At 37.4% G+C, this 25,969-nt stretch overlaps 1 protein-coding gene and 1 non-coding gene across 5 annotated transcripts in view; one reads left to right on the forward strand and one right to left on the reverse strand.

The window, feature by feature from the left end:
- The window catches only part of LOC137250526 (allatostatin-A receptor-like), a 361,545-nt gene that overhangs the window by 147,015 nt on the left and 188,561 nt on the right, over positions 1 to 25,969 (reverse strand). For all 4 annotated transcript variants that reach the window (XM_067783486.1, XM_067783484.1, XM_067783483.1 and 1 more), the window contains 2 exons: positions 15,296 to 15,581; positions 14,381 to 14,531 (listed from right to left, as the gene is read on the reverse strand). In XM_067783486.1, coding sequence (XP_067639587.1) covers positions 14,381 to 14,531; positions 15,296 to 15,581 — 437 coding nt within the window. The remainder of the gene's footprint in view (positions 1 to 14,380; positions 14,532 to 15,295; positions 15,582 to 25,969) is intronic.
- Positions 19,479 to 19,605, forward strand: LOC137251536 (U5 spliceosomal RNA). Its single transcript, XR_010953281.1, has one exon. It is a non-coding gene; the product is annotated as a U5 spliceosomal RNA (small nuclear RNA).

Below are 25,969 nucleotides of genomic sequence, written 5' to 3' on the forward strand. Positions count from 1 at the left end.
TCGAGATATCGCCATAAAGGTGGACCAGGGGTGACTCTAGAATGTGTTCGTACGATATGGGTATCACATAAAAGGTATTAATGGGGGTTTTAAAAGGGAGCGGTGGTAGTTGTATAGGTGGTCGCCTTTTCGAGATATCGGCATAAAGGTGGACCAGGGGTGACTCTAGAATGCGTTTGTACAATATGGGTATCAAATGAAAGGTGTTAATGAGTATTTTAAAAGGGCGTGGGGCTTAGATCTATAGGTGGACGCCTTTTCGAGATATCGGCATAAAGGTGGACCAGGGGTGACTCTAGAATGCGTTTGTACAATATGGGTATCAAATGAAAGGTGCTAATGAGTATTTTAAAAGGGCGTGGGGCTTAGTTCTATAGGTGGACGCCTTTTCGAGATATCGCCATAAAGGTGGACCAGTGGTGACTCTAGAATGTGTTTGTACGATATGGGTATCACATAAAAGGTATTAATGGGGGTTTTAAAAGGGAGTGGTGGTAGTTGTATAGGTGGTCGCCTTTTCGAGATATCGGCATAAAGGTGGACCAGGGGTGACTCTAGAATGTAGCGTACAAACACATGGGTATCAAATGAAAGGTGTTAATGAGTATTTTAAAAGGGCGTGGGGCTTAGTTCTATAGGTGGACGCCTTTTCGAGATATCGCCATAAAGGTGGACCAGGGGTGACTCTAGAATGCGTTCGTACGATATGGGTATCACATAAAAGGTATTAATGGGGGTTTTAAAAGGGAGCGGTGGTAGTTGTATAGGTGGTCGCCTTTTCGAGATATCGGCATAAAGGTGGACCAGGGGTGACTCTAGAATGCGTTTGTACAATATGGGTATCAAATGAAAGGTGTTAATGAGTATTTTAAAAGGGCGTGGGGCTTAGTTCTATAGGTGGACGCCTTTTCGAGATATCGGCATAAAGGTGGACCAGGGGTGACTCTAGAATGCGTTTGTACAATATGGGTATCAAATGAAAGGTGTTAATGAGTATTTTAAAAGGGCGTGGGGCTTAGTTCTATAGGTGGACGCCTTTTCGAGATATCGCCATAAAGGTGGACCAGGGGTGACTCTAGAATGTGTTCGTACGATATGGGTATCACATGAAAGGTATTAATGGGGGTTTTAAAAGGGAGCGGTGGTAGTTGTATAGGTGGTCGCCTTTTCGACATATCGGCATAAAGGTGGAACAGGGGTGACTCTAGAATGCGTTTGTACAATATGGGTATCAAATGAAAGGTGTTAATGAGTATTTTAAAAGGGCGTGGGGCTTAGTTCTATAGGTGGACGCCTTTTCGAGATATCGCCATAAAGGTGGACCAGGGGTGACTCTAGAATGCGTTTGTACAATATGGGTATCAAATGAAAGGTGTTAATGAGTATTTTAAAAGGGCGTGGGGCTTAGTTCTATAGGTGGACGCCTTTTCGAGATATCGCCATAAAGGTGGACCAGGGGTGACTCTAGAACGTGTTTGTACGATATGGGTATCACATAAAAGGTATTAAAGGGGGTTTTAAAAGGGAGTGGTGGTAGTTGCATAGGTGGTCGCCTTTTCGAGATATCGGCATAAAAGTGGACCAGGGGTGACTCTAGAATGCGTTTGTACAATATGGGTATCAAATGAAAGGTGTTAATGAGTATTTTAAAAGGGCGTGGGGATTAGTTCTATGGGTGGACCTCTTTTAGAGATATCCCCATAAAGGTGGACCAGGGGTGACTCTAGAATGTGTTTGTACGATATGGGTATCACATAAAAGGTATTAATGGGAGTTTTAAAAGGGAGTGGTGGTAGTTGTATAGGTGGTCGCCTTTTCGAGATATCGGCATAAAGGTGGACCAGGGGTGACTCTAGAATGCGTTTGTACAATATGGGTATCAAATGAAAGGTGTTAATGAGTATTTTAAAAGGGCGTTGGGCTTGGTTCTATAGGTGGGCGCCTTTTCGAGATATCGCCTTAAAGGGGGACCAGTGGTGACTCTAGAATGTGTTTGTACGATATGGGTATCACATAAAAGGTATTAATGGGGGTTTTAAAATGGAGTGGTGGTAGTTATATAGGTGGTCGCCTTTTCGAGATATCGCCATAAAGGTGGACCAGGGGTGACTCTAGAATGTGTTCGTACGATATGGGTATCACATTAAAGGTATTAATGGGGGTTTTAAAAGGGAGTGGTGGTAGTTGTATAGTTGGACGCCTTTTCCAGATATCGCCATAGAGGTGGACCAGGGGTGACTCTAGAATGTAGCGTACAAACACATGGGTATCAAATTAAAGGTATTAATGAGGGTTTTAAAAGGGAGTGGGGGTAGTTGTATAGGTGGCCGCCTTTTCGATATATCGGCATGAAGGTGGACAAGGAGTGACTCTAAAATTTGTTTGTACGATATGGGTATCAAATGGAAGGTGTTAATGTGTATTTTGAAAGGGATAGATCCTTAGTTCTATAGGTGGACGCCTTTTCGAGATATCGCCATATAGGTGGACTAGGGGTGACTCTATAATGCGTTTGTACAATATGGGTATCAAAGGAAAGGTGTTAACGAGTATTTTAAAAAGGCGTGGGCCTTAGTTCTATAGGTGGAAGCCTTTTCGAGATATCGCCATAAAGGTGGACCAGGGGTGACTCTAGAATGCGTTTGTACAATATGGGTATCAAATGAAAGGTGTTAATGAGTATTTTAAAAGGGCGTGGGGCTTGGTTCTATAGGTGGGCGCCTTTTAAAGGGGGACCAGTGGTGAGTCTAGAATGTGTTTGTACGATATGGGTATCACATAAAAGGTATTAATGGGGGTTTTAAAATGGAGTGGTGGTAGTTGTATAGGTGGTCGCCTTTTCGAGATACCGGCATAAAAGTGGACCAGGGGTGACTCTAGAATGCGTTTGACCAATATGGGTATCAAACGAAAGGTGTTAATGAGTATTTCAAAAGGGCGTGGGGCTTAGTTCTATAGGTGGACGCCTTTTCGAGATATCGCCATAAAGGAGGACCAGGGTTGACTCTAGAATGCGTTTGTACGATATGGGTATCAAATTAAAGGTATTAATGAGGCTTTTAAAAGGGAGTGGTGGTAGTTGTATATGTGAAAGCGTTTTCCAGATATCGACCAAAATGTGGACCGGGGTGACCCTGAACATCATCTATTGGATACCGCTAATTTATTTATATATATAATACCACGAACAGTATTCCTGCCAAGATTTCAAGGGTTTTTATTTCAGCCTGCAGAACTTTTTCATTTTATTCTACTTAATATGGTAGGTGTCACACCCATTTTACAAAGTTTTTTTATAAAGTTATATTTTGCGTCAATAAACCAATCCAATTACCATGTTTCATCCTTCTTTTCGTATTTGGTATAGAGTTATGGCATTTTTTTAATTTTTCGTAATTTTCGATATCGAAAAGGTGGGCGTGGTCATAGTCGGATTTCGGCCATTTTGTATACCAATACAAAGTGAGTTCAGATAATTACGTGAACTGAGTTTAGTAAAGATATATCGAATTTTGCTCAAGTTATCGTATTAACGGCCGAGCGGAAGGACAGACGGTCAACTGTGTATAAAAAAGGGGCTTGGCTTCACCCGATTTCGCCCTTTTTCTCAGAAATAAGTTATCGTCCCAGAATCTAAGCCCCTACCAAATTTCACAAGGATTGGTAAATGTTTGTTCGACTTATGGCATTAAAAGTATCCTAGACAAATTAAATGAAAAAGGGCGGAGCCACGCCCATTTTGAAATTTTCTTTCATTTTTGCATTTTGTTGCATCATATCATTACTGGAGTTGAATGTTGACATAATTTACTTATATACTGTAAAGATATTAAATTTTTTGTTAAAATTTGACTTAAAAAAATTTTTTTTTAAAAGAGGGCGTGGTCGTTCTCCGATTTTGCTAATTTTTACTCAGCATACATATAGTAATAGGAGTAACGTTCCTGCCAAATTTCATCATGATATCTTCAACGACTGCCAAATTACAGCTTGCAAAATTTTAAATTACCTTCTTTGAAAAGTGAGCGGTGCACGCCCATTGTCAAAAATTTTACTAATTTTCTATTCTGCATCATATGTTCAACTCACCTACCAAGTTTCATCGCTTTATCCGCCTTTGGTAATGAATTATCGCACTTTTTCGGTTTTTCGATTTCGAAAAAGTGGGCGTGGTTATAGTCCGATATTGTTCATTTTAAATAGCGATCTGAGATGAGTGCTCAGAAACCTACATACCAAATTTCATAAAGATACCTCAAAATTTACTCAAGTTATCGTGTTAACGGACGGACGGACATGGCTCAATCAAATTTTTTTTCGATCCTGACGATTTTGATATATAGAAGTTTATATCTATCTCGATTCCTTTATATATGTACAACCAACCGTTATCCAATCAAACTTAATATACTCTGTGAGCTCTGCTCAACTGAGTATAATAACAGCGAAATTTTCACATATCTTCGCATTCTTTGCATACGAACATATTTTCATATATTATTTCCAACACATAATTAGTGCAACAGTTTACCGTTAGTTCTTACTGAGTAGCAGAGCAGAATATGATTTTTGTTGTTACTTAACGACGACTACATTTCTTGTACTGTCGTGCATTGAAAGTAATTAGACATGTCATCAAGAATTTTGCGTGAAAAAATTTATCTGTTAGGCTATTTTTCTCCTTCCTTAAGTGGATGTAAATTACCTTCTAACAAGGAAGTTATGAAGGTATTATTTTTTAATTTACGAGCAATAAAATTAAATTTACGTGATTGTGCTAAATTAGTGGTCGAAAAAGTGAATATTTTTTGGGATAAAGATCGAATCCCCACTAGAACCAAGCAACAATGCATAACAAAACTTGAAGATTTATATAATCTAAGGAGGAAAGTGAATAAAAATTCTAAAATTAAATTGGAAACGCAAAGAGAAAGAGAAGAGGCGTGGACGCCGAAGTTAGATGACTTCTTTGATATAGCAAGTGCAAATGCACTGAACCTTATTAAATATTCAGAGGACACATTATTTTGGGAGAATCAAAGATAGAATGGTAGACCGGGGTTTATGTATGGCATCGATTACAAAACAGCAGTAACTGAAGAAAGAATGAAAGAACGTCAACAAAATCATTTAGAACGGAAAGAACAGAGTGATGGTGCATTAGCTGCTTCTAGTCAGAAGAAATTGTATATTATTTTTAATATAGTATAGCATATATTTATTTTTACTGTCTTTATTCAGATGAAAAAGCTGAACTTTCCTCCTTCGGTTTGGAGAGCGATATCAGCGAAATCGCTGCTAGCTATGAGGTAAGTTCAAGGTTATAAATTATAAGTAAAACGTGAGAATGAAACTATATAAAACGTAGATGTGAAATAATTGAAACACGCAGGGTTACCTTACAAAACTATAACCAGAACACTTAATTGTCTTTAGCAGGTCTTGGGAGCAGGCGCTGTAATGCCAACGCCAACCAAAAACAAGTAAGGAAGGCTAAGTTCGGGTGTAACCGAACATTACATACTCAGTTGAGAGCTATGGAGACAAGATAAGGAAAATCACCATGTAGGAAAATGAACCTAGGGTAACCCTGGAATGTGGTTGTATGACATGAGTATAAAATGGAAGGTATTAAAGAGTATTTTAAGAGAGAGTAGGCCATAGTTCTATGGATGGACGCCATTTAGGGATATCGCCATAAAGGTGGACCAGGGCTGACTCTAGAATGTGTTTGTACGATATGGGTATCAAATGAAAGGTGATAATGAGTACTTTAAAAGGGAATGGGCTTTAGTTCTATAGGTGAACGCCTTTTCGAGAAATCGCCATAAAGGTGGACCAGGGGTGACTCTAGAATATGTTTGTACGATATGGGTATCAAATGAAAGCTGTTAATGAATATTTTGAAAAGCAGTGATCCTTAGTTCCATAGGTGGACGCCGTTTCGAGATATCGCCATAAAGGTGGAACAGGGGTGTCTCTAGTTGTACGATATGGGAATCAAATGAAAGGTGTTACTGAGAATTTTAAGAGGGAGTGGGCATTAGGTCTATAGGTGCACGCCTTTTCGAAATGTCGCCATTAGGGTGGGCCAGGGGTTACTCTAGAATGTGTTTGTATGATATGGGTATCAAATGAAAGACGGTAATGAGTATTTTAAAAGGGAGTAATCCTTAGTTCTATAGGTGGACGCCTTTTTGAGATATCGCCATAAAGGTGGACCAATGGTGACTCTAGAATGTTTGTACGATATGGGTATCAAACGAAAGGTGCTACTGAGCATTTTAAGAGGAAGTGGGCATGAGGTCTATAGGTGGACGCCTTTTCGAGGTATCGTCATTAGGGTGGGCCAGGGGTGACTCTAGAATGTGTTTGTACGATATGGGTATCAAACGAAAGGTGTTACTGATCATTTTAAGATGGAGTCGGCATTAGGTCTATAGGTGGACGCCTTTTCGAGATATCGCCATTAGGGTGGGCCAGGGTGACTCTAGAATGTGTTTGTACGATATGGGTATCAAATGAAAGGTGGTAATGAGTATTTTAAAAGGGAGTAATCCTTAGTTCTATAGGTGGACGCCTTTTCGAGATGTCGCCATAAAGGTGGACCAAGGGTGACTCTACAATGTTTGTACGATATGGGTATCAAACGAAAGGTGTTACTGAGCATTTTAAGAGGGAGTGGGCATTAGGTCTATAGGTGGACGCCTTTTCGAGATATCGCCATTAGGGTGGGAAAGGGGTGACTCTAGAATGTTTTTGTACGATATGGGTATCAAATGAAAGGTGGTAATGAGTATTTTAAAAGGGAGTAATCCTTAGTTCTATAGGTGGACGCCTTTTCGAGATATCGCCATAAACGTGGACCAAGGGTGACTCTAGAATGTTTGTACGATATGGATATCAAACGAAAGGTGTTACTGAGCATTTTAAGAGGGAGTGGGCATTAGGTCTATAGGTGGACGCCTTTTCGAGATATCGCCATTAGGGTGGGCCAGGGGTGACTCTAGAATGTTTGTACGATATGGGTATCAAACGAAAGGTGTTACTGAGCATTTTAAGAGGGAGTGGGCATTAGGTCTATAGGTGGACGCCTTTTCGAGATATCGCCATTAGGGTGGGCCAGGGTGACTCTAGAATGTGTTTGTACGATATGGGTATCAAATGAAAGGTGGTAATGAGTATTTTAAAAGGGAGTAATCCTTAGTTCTATAGGTGGACGCCTTTTCGAGATGTCGCCATAAAGGTGGACCAAGGGTGACTCTACAATGTTTGTACGATATGGGTATCAAACGAAAGGTGTTACTGAGCATTTTAAGAGGGAGTGGGCATTAAGTCTATATGTGGACGCCTTTTCGAGATATCGGCATTAGGGTGGGCCAGGGGTGACTCTAGAATGTTTGTACGATATGGGTATCAAACGAAAGGTGTTACTGAGCATTTTAAGAGGGAGTGGGCATTAGGTCTATAGGTGGACGCCTTTTCGAGATATCGCCATTAGGGTGGGCCAGGGGTGACTCTAGAATGTTTGTACGATATGGGTATCAAACGAAAGGTGTTACTGAGCATTTTAAGAGGGAGTGGACATTAGGTATATAGGTGGTCGCCTTTTCGAGATATCGCCATTAGGGTGGGCCAGGGGTGACTCTAGAATGTTTGTACGATATGGGTATCAAACGAAAGGTATTACTGAGCATTTTAAGAGGGAGTGGGCATTAGGTCTATAGGTGGACGCCTTTTCGAGATATCGCCATTAGGGTGGGCCAGGGTGATTCTAGAATGTGTTTGTACGATATGGATATCAAATTAAAAGTATTAATGAGGGTTTTAAAAGCGAGTGGCCCTTAGATGTATATGTGAAGGCATTCTCGCGATATCGACCAAAATGTGGACCAGGTGATCCAGAAAATCATCTGTCGGGTACTGCTAATTTATTTATATATGCAATACCACTAACAGTATTCCTGCCAAGATTCCAAGGGCTGTTGATTTCGCCTTGTAGAACTTTTTCATTTTCTTCTACTTAATATGGTAGGTGTCACACCCATTTTACAAAGTTTTTTCCAAAGTTATATTTTGCGTCAATAAACCAATCCAGTTACCATGTTTCATCATTTTTTTCGTAGTTGGTATAGAATTATGGCATTTTTTTCATTTTTCGGAATTTTCGATATCGATAAAGTGGGCGTGGTTATGGTCGGATTTCGGCCATTTTTTATACCAAGATAAAGTGAGTTCAGATAAGTACGTGGGCTAAGTTTAGTAAAGATATATCGGTTTTTGCTCAAGTTATTGTGTTAACGGCCGAGCGGAAGGACAGACGGTGGACTGTGTATAAAAACTGGGCGTGGCTTCCACCGATTTCGCCCATTTTCACAGAGAACAGTTACCGTCACAGAGTCTATGCTCCTACCAAATTTGAGAAGGATTGGTAAATTTTTGTTCGACTTATGGCATTAAAAGTATTCTAGACAAACTAAATGAAAATGGGCGGAGCCACGCCCATTTTGAAATTTTCTTTTATTTTTGGATTTTTTTGCATCATATCATTACTGGAGTTGAATTTTGACTTAATTTACTTATATACAGTAAAGATATTAACTTTTTTGTTAAAATTTGAATTTAAAAAACAAATTTTTTAAAAAGTGGGCGTGTTCTTCATCCAATTTTGCTAATTTTTATTTAGCACATATATAGTAATAGTAGTAACGTTCCTGCCAAATTTCATCATGATATCTTCAACGACTGCCAAATTACAGCTTGCAAAACTTTTAAATTACCTTCTTGTAAAAGTGGGCGGTGCCACGCCCATTGTCCAAAATCTTACTAGTTTTCTATTCTGCGTCATAACATCAACCCATCTACCAAGTTTCATCGCTTTAACCGCCTTTGGCAATGAATTATCGCATTTTTTCGGTTTTTCGAAATTTTCGATATCGAAAAAGTGGGCGTGGTTATAGTCCGATATCGTTCATTTTAAATAGCGATCTGAGATGAGTGCTCAGGAACCTACATACCAAATTTCATCAAGATACCTCAAAATTTACTCAAGTTATCGTGTTAACGGACGGACGGACGGACGGACGGACGGACGGACGGACGGACGGACATGGCTCAATCAAATTTTTTTTCGATCCTGATTATTTTGATATATGGAAGTCTATATCTATCTCGATTCCTTTATATATGTACAACCAACCGTTATCCAATCAAACTTAATATACTCTGTGAGCTCTGCTCAACTGAGTATAAAAAGAGAAGATTTAAAAATATAATGACTCCAAAACTTGCAGCCGCTTTAGATGTTTGCAAGGTCAGTGATCGAAAAGCCGTTACCAGCTCTTACTGGGAATCAAAAAGTTGACAGACTTCCAATCATAATTTCATGCGCGCGTAGAGAGCAACTACTTGAAGTGCCCGCACTTAAAAGTGGAACTGACAGAGAGCAGGCGTCTGCTGTTTGTAAAGCTATTTTTGAATGGAGACTTCAAGATCATATAAAAGCCTTGGTGTTATACGCAACTGCCGTAAATACAACCGTTTTAATGGAACCTGTACGACTATTTAATACAGCCTACAAAAGCAGCTTCTTTGGCTACCTTGCCTTCACCACATTTTTGAAGTCGTATTAAAAAGTGCCTTTGAAGTTAAGAGAAGTAAACCCGAAAGTTCAAATGTAAAAGTATTTGAGCAATTTAAAAATACATGGGGAAATATTAACCAAAATAATTATCAGTCTGGAATGAAAGGCAATGATGTCAAAAAATATTTAAGAGTAGATAAAGATAATATAATTAAATTTGTGAACGATGGGAACAAAACTAAACAGTCAAGAGATGATTACAGGGAGTTTCTTGAGCTAACACTAATATTTCTTGGCGAGACTCCACCTATTCGCGATGCAGCTTTTCGCGCCCCTGGGGCTTTCCGAGATGGATGGATGGCAAAAGCTATATACTGCTTAAAAATATTTTTATTTCGACGTGAATCTGATTTGGCAGTAAAAGATAGGAAAGCTTTACGTAATATATGTATTTTTATTTTTTCAATATATGTTGAGATGTGGTTCTCTGCCCCTTTTGCTGCACAAGCACCATACAAAGATTTCCAGCTTTTGAAAAAACTGGATTCTTTTAAAAAAAATTGATGCTGATATATCTCAATTTGCATTACACATATTTAAAAACCACTTATGGTACTTGAGTCCTGAATGTGTGGCTTTAGCATTTTTTGATAACAGTGTTTCTGTTGAGTCAAAAAAAGAGATGGTGAAGGCATTGAGTCGTGAGACTTTAGATGAAGACGTAAAACGCGTCTCAATTCAAAATTTAAATGTTATGCATGTTATTAGAGGCGGAATGGATCAGTTCATTTCTTCTGAGACAAACAATTTTTTTCTTCGCTTTAAAATCAATACAGCATTAGCTTTATGGCGATGAAATTGATGCAAGACTACAACCCAATGCTCACAAAAGACGACGAACTAAAACAATATATATTGCAAGTAGTCAAAAACTATCAAAAACAATTTCCTATGAGCACTTTTTATAATTACACCATTTAATAAAATAAATAATCATCAGGCAAAGAATGCGAAGATATGTGAAAATTTCACTGTTATTTTTTAATTTGGTTTTTTCTGGATTAAATATTAATGTTAAAGAAAACTAATATAGAGCAACATTGTTCATCAGATATGTCCCTAGATTATTTGTGAATAAAGTTGTTCTATAAAATAAATATTACTGAAGTTAATTAAAGGAGCCATAGTGAGAAAAATATCACGTTTAGCAAACTTTGTGGGCTCAAGGTACGCCCAATAATTATGCAAACGATCTAAAATTCTTGGTATATAATTTTTTTCTAATTTGGCGTAAATCTAAGGGGTTTGCCAAGTGAAAATACGGAAAAAAATAACGGTCACACTAATGTACAATTTATCAAATACAGAAGCTATAAGTGCACTATAAACGCCCTTAGAAGATTTAAAAGTTTATTTTTTTCTTTCAACAAAACTGATACAACAATATCAAGCTTAAAGGGATAAACAAAATGCTGTTTAATCTAATTCGTATTTCTTTAAAAGGATTTAAAGATTTATATTATAAGCTTGTTATACAGAGCTCAATTGTGTATCAAGTGCAAAAAATTACACCGAGACCGATAAATTGATTAATATTTAGCCACGTTCAGATAGTTTGATTTAACAAGCGAAGCATAACTCAAATAGAAGCTTCCTTTGCACGGCCAAAAATGAAAATTTTTAAACTGAGAAAAGTAACTTTAACAAGTAAGAAAGTCTTAGTTCGGGCAGAACCGAACATTATATATCCAGCGTGATCTCCCATGTATACCCGGTATGGAAAATCTCAAGTTGCATTCGAAACTACTACTACACCATTTCAAAATCGCTCTTAAGAAGTGTGAACTGTCTTCTAGAAGGAGTAAATTTGATTTTACAATTTTCAGTTGAATTTTCGAAAGCGTCAGCTGGAATTGACAACTGGAATTTTGAAAGCATCATTAAGTAAATGCTAATTCGATTTTTTTAAAAACTTAAGTGTATTTTAGAAAAAGGCAACTGGATTTTAGGATTTGTAAAAAATATTATATCTGCGCTGTCTTAAATCCAATTAGCATTTTGTAAACTCCAATTTATTGTTCCTACTATTTCAAATTTATTTTAGAAAACACAAATTAGATTTTGGAAAGTTTTGTTTTTTTTTTCAACGCGTTCGAAAATCCACTTAACCCTTTCTGAAATCCAAAGGACGCTTTCTAAATTTCAGCTCAACATTCTAGATTCCAGCTGACGCTTTAGAAAATCCATGAGGAATTGAATTAGTAGCGCTTACTGGCATAGACAAAATGTTCTTACTCACTCTCGTTAAAACTAAAAGCAGTTTAAAAAAGTTAAAATTTCTAATTTCGGGTGAAACTGAACATTACATATTTAGTTGTGTGCTTGAGACGTTCTTGCTGTTGTGTTATAAGGATTATATTATAAGACTTTAGGAAAAGTGGGCATGCTCTTTAATCCATTTAGACTATCTTCACTAATTCCATGTAATTTGGCAAGAATATTGTCTCTGCCAAATTTTAATGTAATATCTCTAACAGCTTTTAATTTACGACTTGTTAAACATACAAATTTTCTTCTGCTAAGTGTGGATGGAGGCACGCCCATATTCCAAAATTTCTTTTGAATTTATATTTTGCCTCATAAAAGCAATCCACCTACCAAATTTCATTAGCTAAGCGCTATTCGTTTTTGAAATATCAAATTTTTTCCATTATTTTAAAATTTATATATACAAAAAGTGGGCATGGTTATCGTCCGATTTCACTCATTTTCAATACCAATCAATTTTGTGTCAAGATAAAAGAGAATACTTAATCTCGTAAAGTTATCTCAATTTAAGTGCTCAGTCCACAAAATGGGTGACCCTGCAAACTGCGCCAACTATCGAGGAATCAGCCTTCTTAATATCGCATATAAAGTTCCGGCAATCAAGGGTATTATGCGAAGGAATGAAACCCATCATGAATCGACTGGTAAGTTTAACATCGACCAGATTTTTACCATAAGCCAAATCTTGTAAAAGCCCGCGTAAAAAGAGCTGACACACTTCACCTCTTCGTCCATCTAAAAGCCGCCAACTGCACAAAAATTATCTACTTATATGCCGCTATGTCTAAATTTGGTTTCTCTGCAAAACTTGTGCGGATGAACAAAATGAAGTTGAGCAACGAAATCAGCTTGGTTAGAATTGTGAAGGACCACTCCGAACCGTTCGAAAACAAACGAGGTTTCAGACAGAGTAATCATCTTTCGTGCGATTTCTTTAATGTGATGCTAGAAATAATAATACAAGTCGCAGAACTAAATCGCTCTCGAACAATATTCTATAAGGCCTCTCAATTAGTGCTTTAGAGAGGCACGCCTAAAAAAGTATTCCTTTCGAGACAAGTATTTGAAAACAGATTAATATGAAGAAGTCTACTAGGTTGGAAGAGACAGTTGGAGGAGGATCTAATCTAGCTTGGTGATCCCAAATATAAATCTATCACACAGATATTTGTGGGGCGAGGCTCTGACGACCCCACGCTGCTGATAGAACTAGGAAGGGATGACCCAGACGGGTTAGATTAGGTTAGACTGGCCCAAAAAGTCCCATTGTGATACCACGTGGATCTCAACTCAAACCAACAGGTAGATTCAACAAACGTCAGGAATTTCTTAGGTTCCAACCTAGCCAGTTCGCAAAGATCGTCAAAGAAGGGAAATCCCAGAGATTTCTTCCTCTTGCGCCAATGCGCAGGACGATCGCACAGAAAATGCTTGACTGTTTTATCTTCTCTTCGTCTTTGCAGCTCCTGCAGTAATCATTATATGGAGCACCCAGCCATGCATGCTTCCCTATTTCTATATCGCCGGTTATAAGTCCAACCACCAGAGATATGTCCCTCTTCAAAGAAGAAGGAGACTTCTTGTTCATCTCGGATCCCATTCAGGCCACACGAACTTAGTGTGAGAACAAGATTCGAGATTGCTCCATCTCACACCCGCTTCCCTAAGGAAAATCCCTTTCAAAGTGAGCTTACAGGTCGGGCTAACACATTAATAACACTTGTTAACAATTGCTCCGGATCTATGTTTATCCTGCAAAGGACAATCAACATCGATAACACTCCTAACAACCTGCGGGGTTGTCATCGATACAAAAAGAAAAGTGGAAGCTGACACATGACTTGCTATGCAATACTCAAATATGCTTATGTGTCAGGTAAACAATGAACGAATTAGCATTGATCCATCAATCGTTGAGTTTATTTCATCTCAACAGAGGTCACGAGATTATTCTGTTGCGATATGGCCCCAAGCGCTGAGACGCATGTGAAGGTTTTTCGAAGACTCATTTCCCCCTTTTATTGAAATGGGTCAACGCAAAAGAGATATCTATGCCAAAGGCCCCATAATTCTAAGCTATTATTAGAATGGCAGGGGTGGGTATTATTATCCTATTGCAATGAAAGAGCTTAAAACCACTGGCGCGATTTTGAGTTCTCGATGTTTCCCTATCTTGAGTGATTTCGATTCACTATATACTATATAGCACGTTTCCTTATTAACATTCCACCCTTAAAAAGGTAATAGTGAAAGTTTGCTGAAACTAATATCACATATGACCTATATTCCTCATTAACTTGCACTGAACCTCCCAGGTTGTATTGGGCAATACCACCAAACCATTTAACACAGCTGATACACTTTAATAATGCCACAATAGGCACAACAGGTTACGCCGTTCAAATTCCACAAAATTCTATAAAATGCAATCTCAGCTAACACCACAAAAAGCCATTTCATCATAATTACCTGGAAGCCTACTAAACTCCAACCTTCTTCCTCTGATCGAAAAACGCATGCCGTATAATTGCGGCCTTTGAAATAGTATAGTCGTAATGAATGTGCTAAAGCCACTGGAATCGCTGATGTCACAATAAGTACCCATGCACATACAATCGCACTGAAATTGGAATGAAAATGAAATTGCATTATCAAAGTGTAAGCCATCATGGCAATACAAAGTCTAACAACATTTTGTGTGTGAACGAATGATAGATCACACACATTACATTGTTACATGTACGTGTATGTGTGTATATGTGTGTGCTTGTGTTTATATACTTCAGGGATGCACCTTAACGTTAAGCTAATCGTTTATCAAAAAATTTCCACCGTTTCCGTTGAAACACTTCGAAATATTATCGATAAAGAAATTATCAAGATAAATTGTATCTCGTTTTTAACCGAAACGAAAAGCTTTCGTTAACGTTAAAAACGTTAACGAAAACGTGATACTTTATGTTTGAATTGTGCTGGCAATGCTATAGCCATGGTGAAGCCGTAAGGTGGCAACAACGAGCGCACATACACACACAAACTCTATGTAATTTGTTTGTGTAATTCGTTGGTGGTAATGTCAAAAATACTCTGAGAAATGTTCGTACTGTCAAAATTCATGAGAAAAGTTGCAATCAGCTTGGCTAATGCCTTCACCTTTAATGACTCCGCCATCAATCAGCTTTGCCAGCATAGTTTGAAATTAATAATCAACATAAACGATTTGATTTCGTTTTGATATGGCAGAAAACGAAACGAAATCATTTCGTTAATTTGACGATCTTAACGTTAATAAACGAAACGAAATGACTTCGTTTCGTTTATTAACGTTGATTATCGTAACGAAATGATATCGTTTCGTTGGTTAAGCATGCCTGATATACTTACAGCATCGCATTACGTTCTGTACGCCATGACATACTCCTAACCGGATGTACAACGGCCAAAAAACGATCGAACGACATCAGCACCAACGTATAGACGCTGCAATGGCATGTAACCACAATCATATACTGCACGAACTTACACCACAAATTACCGAATGGCCATGTGGGTAGCACATAATCGGCAGCGGTAAAGGGCACACAGAATATGACAAATAAGATGTCTGAAATGGCCAAATTGATGATGAGTAGATTTGTGGTGGATCTCATTTGTTGATTGGCCAGCACCACTGAAATTCAAAAAAAAAAAAAAAAACGAACTCGTAGAGCAAATATATTTTAAACAAGTAAGGAAAAAGAAGGAAAGAAAAGAAAAGGTAAGGCAAGGAAAGGAAAGGAAAGGAAAGGAAAGAAAAAGAAGAGAAAAGTTAAGGAAAGGAAATGAAAGGGAAGGAAATGAAAGAAAAATGGGAAAGGAAAACAAAAGAGGAAAGACAAGAAAAGAAAAGCAAAGGAAAAGAAAGAAAAGAGAAGAAAATTAATTGAAAGGAAAGGAAAGCAAAGGAAGGGGAAGGAAGGTAGGGAAAAGTTTTGTTCTGGGTGTATTATCGGCGAGGAATACTAAATTAGAGATGAGTTCGAAGAAGAAATCAAAGATTTAGATGAGTTATCGATTTTTCGCCGATGAGATATCAGCCTTTTTTCGTCATTGTATTCAGCAAAAGAACAAAAGTAATGTGTGATATACCTCCGAAGAGAATGAAGCTAAACTTGGCTTCGGATTTGTGCCGTACTCCTCTTAATTTTTTCTACAAATTGCCGGGACGGAACCAACATGTTTTACGACAACACTGAGCGGCATCGGCAAGGCAGACGAGTTTTCACTGAGAAGCTTATCTTGGCAAAAATACACTTGGAAAAAAAGAAAAACCTTTTTCTAATTAAAAAAAAAAATTGTTTCTAAATTTGTGATGTTGCTTTTCCCGGGAATTGAATCCAGGATCTACGGCGCACAGTGGAACGAAATTGAAAGTTTGGGACTTAGGACTTTAAATGTACATTTTCGCATTCTGTGATATTTTTCTTTAATTTATTGTTTTTAGTAACCAAGTTTCATATCGACATACCCTAACGAGCATATGTGTACATCTAGGTATTTTTTTCCAATTTCCAGCAATTTTGGCTTCACTAAAATAATTTTTACTATTCAGACTGGTTTATTGGTAGACGGGGTAAAACAAAGGCACGGTACAACGAATGATGGAAATACCGCTAGACGATTTCTCGTTGACATTAAAACTACCGCCTCTGTTTAGGCAGGATGCCTAACGTTTCCGCATCTGATTGCGATCCCCCCAATGCAACTCTGCAAATCGATACTCGATACTCGACTTAATTTATAACCACCCACACCATCACCCTCATGCATGTGCATGCATATACATGCACGTGTATGTGTGCTTTTTGTCAGCACTCATGCATATGCATGTCGGGGTTGATGTGTGGGTGCCTTTCCCCTCCAAAACGGAAGATTTTGCGGGTCAACGGTTGTAGCTTGCTATACAACCGGCCTCTTGGATTCTAACAGCCAACCAGCTAACATCTGCCGCCAGCGATCTCCACTGTTTTCAACAAGATATTCAGGTATATTGTAACCAGTTTATTTTACTTCTACCCAATAAAACGTATTATTATAACGAGAAATTCTCGTCTTCATTTTTCTTCTTTATTCCAAAACCCAACCCGTTCATTGAGATCGACCCGGTGCGCCCACCTACCTCCAGGATTAGACGCAGCCCGGCCGAACAGCCTCTATAACTGGTGTTAGTGAAAATCTCATTCAAAGATTCTCTATAATATTAGGGGCACTTTCATGTGAGTGTCCAATAAATGTACAAAAGTTCAACATGTACGCCAGAGAAACCATTCGAGTTTACGTCGAACTATATGAATGTTATTACATGCCTCCAAGTGTACATAAAATTTTAGTACACTGAGCTTCAATAATAGAGCATTTTGGTTCCATTCCTATCGGAAAGTTGTCCGAAGCCGCTGAATCCACAAATAAAGATTTTAGAGCATATCGTCGAGACCATGCAAGAAAACTTAGCCGCAAAGCCACAAATGAGAACATTTTAAATAATTTGTTAGTTACTTCAGACCCATTTATTTCATCGAGGAGATCGAAATTACCTAGTAAGAATGAGGAAATATCCGAAGAAGTGAAATCTCTATTACTCCTACCGCAAAACCTGGACTATGATACAATAATAATAATAATATAAGGCGCGATAACCTCCGAAGAGATTTTAGGCCGAGCTTCTCTTCCAATTTTTGTCGTGCTCCTCTTGATTTTTCCTACAAATTGGCCGGACAGGACCTACATGTTTTATGCCGACTCCGAACGGCATCTGCAAAGCAGATGAGTTTTCACTGAGAGCTTTTCATGGCAGAAATACACTCGGAGCGCTTGCCAAACACTGCCGAGGGGCCACCCCGCTTAGACAAATTTTCTTCTAATTGAAAAACCTTATTTCTAAAATTTTGATGTTGGTTTGCCCCAGGGTGTGAATCCAGGGCATTCGGTGTGGTAGGCGGAGCATGCTACCATCACACCACGGTGGCCACCGGACTATGATACAGAAAACTAAATATTTTAGTTTCTCAATTTTAATTGGATACGAATATACATACTGCTTGTTTTTTTTTTAGTTTTTTTTTTTTTTTGGTCATATACCTATATGTATATTTGGAGACTTCTTTAATTACTCTTTTGGTACTAACGAACAAGCTGGAATAGCTAAATTTTTGATTCGGACTTTTTGGATTGTTAAATGCAAATTCAATATAAAAAAATTAAATGCATAATATGAATTATCAAATATTTTTGTTTTAAATATTACCCAGAATTAAAAAGTGATTCGCAATACTCAAAAAAAAAAAAAAAACAAAAAAAAATATTTTTGTTTTTAAATTCTACCCAAAATTAAAAAGTGATTCGCCATACTCAAAAAAAAAAAACAAACAACAAAAAAAAACGCGAACCTTTTCGAACCATGAAACGGAGTAAATTGCGCAGTATATAACCCTAACTATATAAATAAATTAAAGAAGTCTTGAGGAAATGTGAGGAAAATGAGTTAACGGTAAAAATGTGATTTTCCCATACACAAAATTTTTTTATTTGCTATAACTTTTTTGTTTAAGACTTTATGAAAAAGTACTCATATATAAAAACGTCATGCAAAGTCAAAGTTTTTGTGTTATTAACTAATATTTTTTTGATTTCCCTAAGTCCATTGAAAGCCAAATCCAGCCCACTGTGCGGCGGCTGCTATTATTACCGTCGATGTATTACCCAAAACGTATAGATTTTTTTTAAAGTTATGGATTTATTATGGGAGTGCCCGAATTTTTTGGAGAGTGTTATCGATGTTGGTGGTCCTTTGCCGGATATAGATATCCGATACGTTTCGGCAACAAGCGCCATTAAGGAATGATTTATATGACCATGTTTAACCTTCTAGATTATCCCACCACTCCTTGCTCTATGAAGACAGGCATTATCGATTTGTTGTATAAAAGTTATCGTGTTATTTATAAAAAAGTTACCAATTTTCTATGGAATTGTTAAAGATTTTGTATCGAAAATTTATCAGTATGTTATCAGGAGGTTTAAGGTTTGCCAAGGAAAAACTAGAGATATGTTATTGAAGTGTTTTCATTTGATGTCTATAATATCATTGACCTGAACAAAGATGCCAAAGTTCCCTTTTAGCTGATATAAATTAGGAAAAATGCAACAAAAATGTATCCGCTACTTAAAGCGAGCAATGGCACTGAAGGCAATATCAGCCATTAAATCCTACCAACGCGTTTTGCTTTGGACTGAGTAGGCATGAATTAAAATCCTCCCATGACCTTCCATGTAGAGAAGTCAGTGGTGATACAAATGTCTAGTGCACAACTACACCTAAAGTAACAAAAACTTAAGTACAAGATTGATCGTAGCGATTTTGTTAGCTAAATTTTCTCTAGTTCGAGCATCGACAGTGTGTGTTTTCATATTTAATATTTGACATATATTTTATATGATGTATATTGGAATGATTTTCCGTCATCCCTTGTCAAATTTGGTTTTGAGAGATAGATTCATTAGAGTGCTCCTCTCCACGGAAATCTTTATATAAATGTGGCTTCTCTTCAGTTGTCGAATAAATCTTTCGCCTTTTACTAAACATTTCCGTGGAGGGGAGCACTCTAATGAATCTATCTCTCAAAACCAAATTTGACAAGGGATGACGGGAAATCGTTCCAATATACCTCATTTATCCACCCTGTCGGAATATCAGCAAAACAAAATAAGTAATATATTTTATAAATATGTATATAATCTAGAAAAAAGCTGCTATTATAGTAGATATAGCTTCATGGAATTTCAACCTTGCGTATCGCTTATTTGCAAAAAGTTCGAAGCAATGACAAACAACTAATATATGAATCAATTCATACGAAACATGCCTAGGTCACTCACAGGGCAACTTTATGGAATACGAAATGATGCATCGAAACCCGAATATGTTTTGTAACATAATCTGTGGAAAAAGGTACCAATGACTGATACCCATTTTAAACATGCACTTGTCAAACTATTTCTAAAAATTATAATAAGTTATGAATCTAACGAGTACTATTTTTCGTTAGCTCAAATATGTCATTAATCTAATCTACCATTTCAGAGCTATTGTGATTTAAGAAATGGGTTTCGATCACGTATCGTAAAACATAATGCAGCGGGGACAATTTTCATGCCCTATGATATCGCCATTTTTAATTCGCCAGTTGAAAACATGAGATAGAGGGCGCGCAGTAGTTCCCAATATATTAGAAGCGCACCATCTTGAGCTACAAACTCACAAACACACAAAAGGGGGACTCATGTAACCGTATAAATGCCTTATAAAGTGTGTAAACGTATAAATTTATCTAGTGCGTAAACGAGCTGTCAAATTTTGTATGAAAAATCATTTACACAATTTGTATAAATTTACGCGCACATTTCATTGTGTAAACGCGGTAAACTCAAAGGAATGCAACCTTGCAGACATTACAGCAGGCATTTTCATCAAAAATCTCCAACATCAGCAAGTAAAGGCGTTTTAGTTTTGATTTTTCACTTAGTCTTGGCATTTTTTAATTTGTATAACAATCAAAAAATGTTGTTCGGCAATAATACAGCTGATAAACAATCAAGTTTATCAAGAGTATTACTAGGTGCGTTCATATAACAGCGTGTGTATATGGATATAATTTTACACCTTATAAGTTTATATGCTTTCATGAGTCCCCCTAAAGTATTTATCGATACCCGTATTCGGCAGCCGAAGGAAAGGCAACATCTACCCGAATTTCTTTTTGGGATATTACACAACGCCTAGAAGGTTAAGCATCGATTTGTAATGACTAGGATGATGATTAGCCTAGTTAAAGTAATTTTTATCAGTGGTAATAAGATACATAATCTCAGTAAAATTTGTATGCATTTGTTTTTATGGTTTAATCTCGGGAGGGTATCAACCGCATACAACGGGCGTATGAGTAACAACTTTTTTATGGCAAATCACTTAATAGCTCTGTTCGATATGTACATAAATGTATATGTCAACACACTTTGGCTACAATTTCTAACAACCCTCATGGGTATAGATATATTGTATATGCGAAACTTTCGTAATAAAATATTTTCTATGTTTATAAATGTATACATAATATAAATACAATTATATATTTCCTAAGCCACAAATATCAAAATGACCAAACCAACATTGATACATCGATAATGTAAACACACTTCACTGATATAAATACAAGAAATATAAATACAAGAAAATACACATAAACATTCACACAGGGGCGTAGCTACCGCCGTATCAGCCGTATCAATTATGCGGGGCCCCAAACCACGAGGGCCCCAACGTGCGTGCAAAAATTAATAAAAAATTCCCAATTTTATTTTACTTCTGAAATGACAAGATTGAAAACAAACAAACTGTTTTTTCCTGCTCAAAATTTGGCAACACCCTACATCGGTTATTATCGTTGGCTGCGGGATTTCCACGTTTCAGTCATATACTTCAACGGGGATGCCCCCGTAAAATAATACGTATAATCCACATACGAACCAAGGAGAGCAGTGTTTATTGAAGTGTTCAATTTAATTGTGCATTACATTGTAATACAATACAAACAATTTGTTCTCCTGACTAAATAGTGTTAGTAGAGATTTGTAAAAGACAATCAGTGAAAGGAAAAGAAATTATCCCAGCAGAGCAATGAAAATAAAAAACAAGTAAGAACGGGACTGTCTTCGGCTGTGCCGAAGACTTCATACCTTTCATGAATGGGGCTGAACAATAATCTTATCAAGTTCGTAATCGGTAATAATCGGATGTATAGGATAAGAAATATATAGTGAACAGATCTACATAACTAAACGATTTTAAGATAAATATAAAATAAACAAGTAAGGAAGGTTAAGTTCTGGTGTAACCGAACATTACATACTCAGTTGAGAGCTATGGTGACAACATAAGGGAAAATAACCATGTAGGAAAATGAACCGAAGGAAACCCTGGAATGTGTTTGTATGACATGTCTATCAAATGAAAGGCACTAAAGAGTATTTTATGAGGGAGTGGGCCATAGTTCTATAGGTGGACGCCATTTAGGGATATCGCCATAAAGGTGGATCAGGGTTGACTCTTGAATTTTTTTGCATGATATGGGTATCAAATGAAAGGTGGTAATGAGTATTTTAAAAGGGAGTAATCCTTAGTTCCATAGGTGGACGCCGTTTCGAGATATCACCATAAAGGTGGACCAGGGGTGACTCTATAATGTGTTTGTACGATATGGGTATAAAATTAAAGGTATTAATGAGGGTTTTAAAAGGGAGTTGCCCTTAGTTGTATATGTGAAGAAATGAAAGAAATAAAGAAATAAATTAAAGGTATTAATGAGGGTCTTAAAATGGAGTGGTGGTAGTTGTATAGGTGGTCGCCTTTTCGAGATATCGCCATAAAAGTGGACCAGGGGTGACTCTAGAATGCGTTTGTACAATATGGGTATCAAACGAAAGGTGTTAATGAGTATTTTAAAAGGGAGTGGGCCTTAGTTCTATAGGTGGAATCCGTTGCAAAATATCGCCATAAAGGTGGACCAGGGGTGACCCTAGAATTTGTCTGTACGATATGGGTATCAAATTAAAGGTATTAAAGAGGGTTTTAAAAGGGAGTGGTGGTAGCTGTATAGGTAGTCGCCTTTTCAGAGATATCGCCATAAAGGTGTACCAGGGGTGACTCTAGAATGCGTTTGTACAATATGGGTATCAAACGAAAGGTGTTAATGAGTATTTTAAAAGGGAGTGGGCCTTTGTTCTATAGGTGGAAGCCGTTGCCAAATATCGCCATAAAGGTGGACCAGGGGTGACCCTAGAATTTGTTTGTACGATATGGGTATCAAATTAAAGGTATTAAAAAGGGTTTTAAAAGGGAGTGGTGGTAGCTGTATAGGTGGTCGCCTTTTCAGAGATATCGCCATAAAGGTGTACCAGGGGTGACTCTAGAATGCGTTTGTACAATATGGGTATCAAACGAAAGGTGTTAATGAGTATTTTAAAAGGGAGTGGGCCTTTGTTCTATAGGTGGAAGCCGTTGCGAAATATCGCCATAAAGGTGGACCAGGGGTGACTCTATAATGTGTTTGTACGATATGGGTTAAAATTAAAGGTATTAATGTGGGTTTTAAAAGGGAGTTGCCCTTAGTTGTATATGTGAAGAAATGAAAGAAATAAAGAAATAAATTAAAGGTATTAATGAGGGTTTTAAAATGGAGTGGTTGCCCTTAGTTGTATATGTGAAGAAATGAAAGAAATAAATTAAAGGTATTAATGAGGGTTTTAAAATGGAGTGGTGGTAGTTGTATAGGTGGTCGCCTTTTCGAGATATCGCCATAAAAGTGGACCAGGGGTGACTCTAGAATGCGTTTGTACAATATGGGTATCGAACGAAAGGTGTTAATGAGTATTTTAAAAGGGAGTGGGCCTTAGTTCTATAGGTGGAATCCGTTGCAAAATATCGCCATAAAGGTGGACCAGGGGTGACCCTAGAATTTGTTTGTACGATATGGGTATCAAATTAAAGGTATTAAAGAGGGTTTTAAAAGGGAGTGGTGGTAGCTGTATAGGTGGTCGCCTTTTCAGAGATATCGCCATAAAGGTGTACCAGGGGTGACTCTAGAATGCGTTTGTACAATATGGGTATCAAACGAAAGGTGTTAATGAGTATTTTAAAAGGGAGTGGGCCTTTGTTCTATAGGTGGAAGCCGTTGCGAAATATCGCCATAAAGGTGGACCAGGGGTGACTCTAGAATGTGTTTGTACGATATGGGTATAAAATTAAAGGTATTAATGAGGGTTTTAAAAGGGAGTGGTGGTAGTTGTATAGGTGGTCGCCTTTTCGAGATATCGCCATAAAGGTAGACCAGGGGTGACTCTAGAATGTGTTTGTACGATATGGGTATCAAATGAAAGGTGTTAATGAGTATTTTAAAAGGGAGTGGGGCTTAGTTCTATAGGTGGACGCCTTTTCGAGATATCGCCATAAAGGTGGACCAGGGGTGACTCTATAATGTGTTTGTACGATATGGGTATAAAATTAAAGGTATTAATGAGGGTTTTAAAAGGGAGTTGCCCTTAGTTGTACATGTGAAGGCGTTTTCGAGATATCTACCAAAATGTGGACCAGAGTGACCCAGAACATCATCTGTCGGGTACCGCTAATTTGTTTGTATATGAAATACCACGAACAGTATTCCAAGGGCTTTTGATTTCGCCCTGCAGAACTTTTTCATTTTCTTTTACTTATTATGGTAGGTGTCGCACACATTTTACAAAGTTTTTTTCTAAAGTTATATTTTGTGTCAATAAACCAATCCAATTACAATGTTTTATCCCTTTTTTCATATTTGGTATAGAATTATGGATTTTTTTTCATTTTTCGAAATTTTCGATATCGAAAAAGTGGGCGTGGTCATAGTCGGATTTCGGCCATTTTTTATACTAAGATAAAGTGAGTTCAGATAAGTACGTGAACTAAGGTTAGTAAATATATATCGATTTTTGCTCAACTTATCGTGTTAAGGGCTGAGCGGAAGGACAGTCGGTCGATTGTGTATAAAAATTGGGCGTGGCTTCAACCGATTTCGCCCTATTTCACAGAAAGAAGTTATCATCCTAGAATCTAAGCCCCTACCAAATTTCAGAAGGATTAGTAAATTTTTGTTCGACTTATGGCATTAAAAGTATCCTAAACAAATTAAATGAAAAAGAGCGGAGCCACGCCCACTTTGAAATTTTCTTTTATTTTTGTACTTTGCTGCACCACATCATTGCTGGAGTTGAATGTTGACATAATTGACTTATATGCTGTAAAGATATTAAATTTTTGTTAAAATTTTACTTAAAAAAAAATTTTAAAAGTGGGAAGTGCCACGCCCACTGTCCAAAATTTTACTAATTTTCTATTTTGCGTCATAAGTTCAACTCACCTACCAAATTTCATCGCTTTATCTGCGTTTGGTAATGAATTATCGCACTTTTTCGGTTTTTCGAAATTTTCGATATGGAAAAAGTGGGCGTGGTTATAGTCCGATATCGTCCATTTTAAATAGCTATCTGATATGAGTGCCCAGGAACCTATATACCAAATTTAATCAAGGTACCTCAAAATTTACTCAAGTTATCGTGTTAAAGGACAGACGGACAGACCGACGGACGGACATGGCTCAATCAAATTTTTTTCGGTACTGATGATTTTGATATATGGAAGTCTGTATCTATCTCGATTCCTTTATACCTGTACAACCAACCGTTATCCAATCAAAGTTAATATACTCTGTGAGCTATACTCAACTGAGTATAATGAGACTTGATAGTTCCATTGTAGATATTTATAGTCATTCGTAACTGTCTTCGAATGAGATACAACAGAAAAGAAGCAAAAGTAGAGAACCGAAGAAATAATACGAACAAACGCACTAGATCTCAACTTTTTGTTTTTAAAATAGGTTGGAACTGTAGAAATAGAAGCATGAATTGGACTAAATTCATAATAAGTTGGGAACTCCCAACAAAAGAACTAAACTTTTTCCAGTTCAAGTTTAGAAATTTACTATTTAAGTTCAATTGTAATTTTATGAACTTAAATAGTAAATTTCTGAACTTTAATTGTAATTTTCTGAATTAGAGTTGATTGATGAAACTTAAACTGGAAAAGGTGTTGTGTCTTAAATATTTTCTACTGACTGTTCCAAAAACAAAATACAATTTTTCAGTCTGGCATTGAGCTCGAATCGTACCTGGAGTGGAAATTTTTATCTAGATCGAAACCAGAAAAAGTAATGCAGCAGATACAATGTGCACTGCCAATGACATCGCCATATTAAGTTCGCCAATTGAAAGCACGGCCACCGTGGTGTGATGGTAGCGTGCTCCGCCTATCACACCGTATGCCCTGGGTTCGCACCCCGGGCAAAGCAACATCCAAATTTTAGAAATAAGGTTTTTCAATTAGAAGAAAATTTTTCTAAGCGGGGTCGCCCCTCGGCAGTGTTTCGCAAG

Source organism: Eurosta solidaginis, chromosome 4, assembly GCF_040869045.1.
Source record: "Eurosta solidaginis isolate ZX-2024a chromosome 4, ASM4086904v1, whole genome shotgun sequence".
Classification (NCBI taxonomy): domain Eukaryota; kingdom Metazoa; phylum Arthropoda; class Insecta; order Diptera; family Tephritidae; genus Eurosta; species Eurosta solidaginis.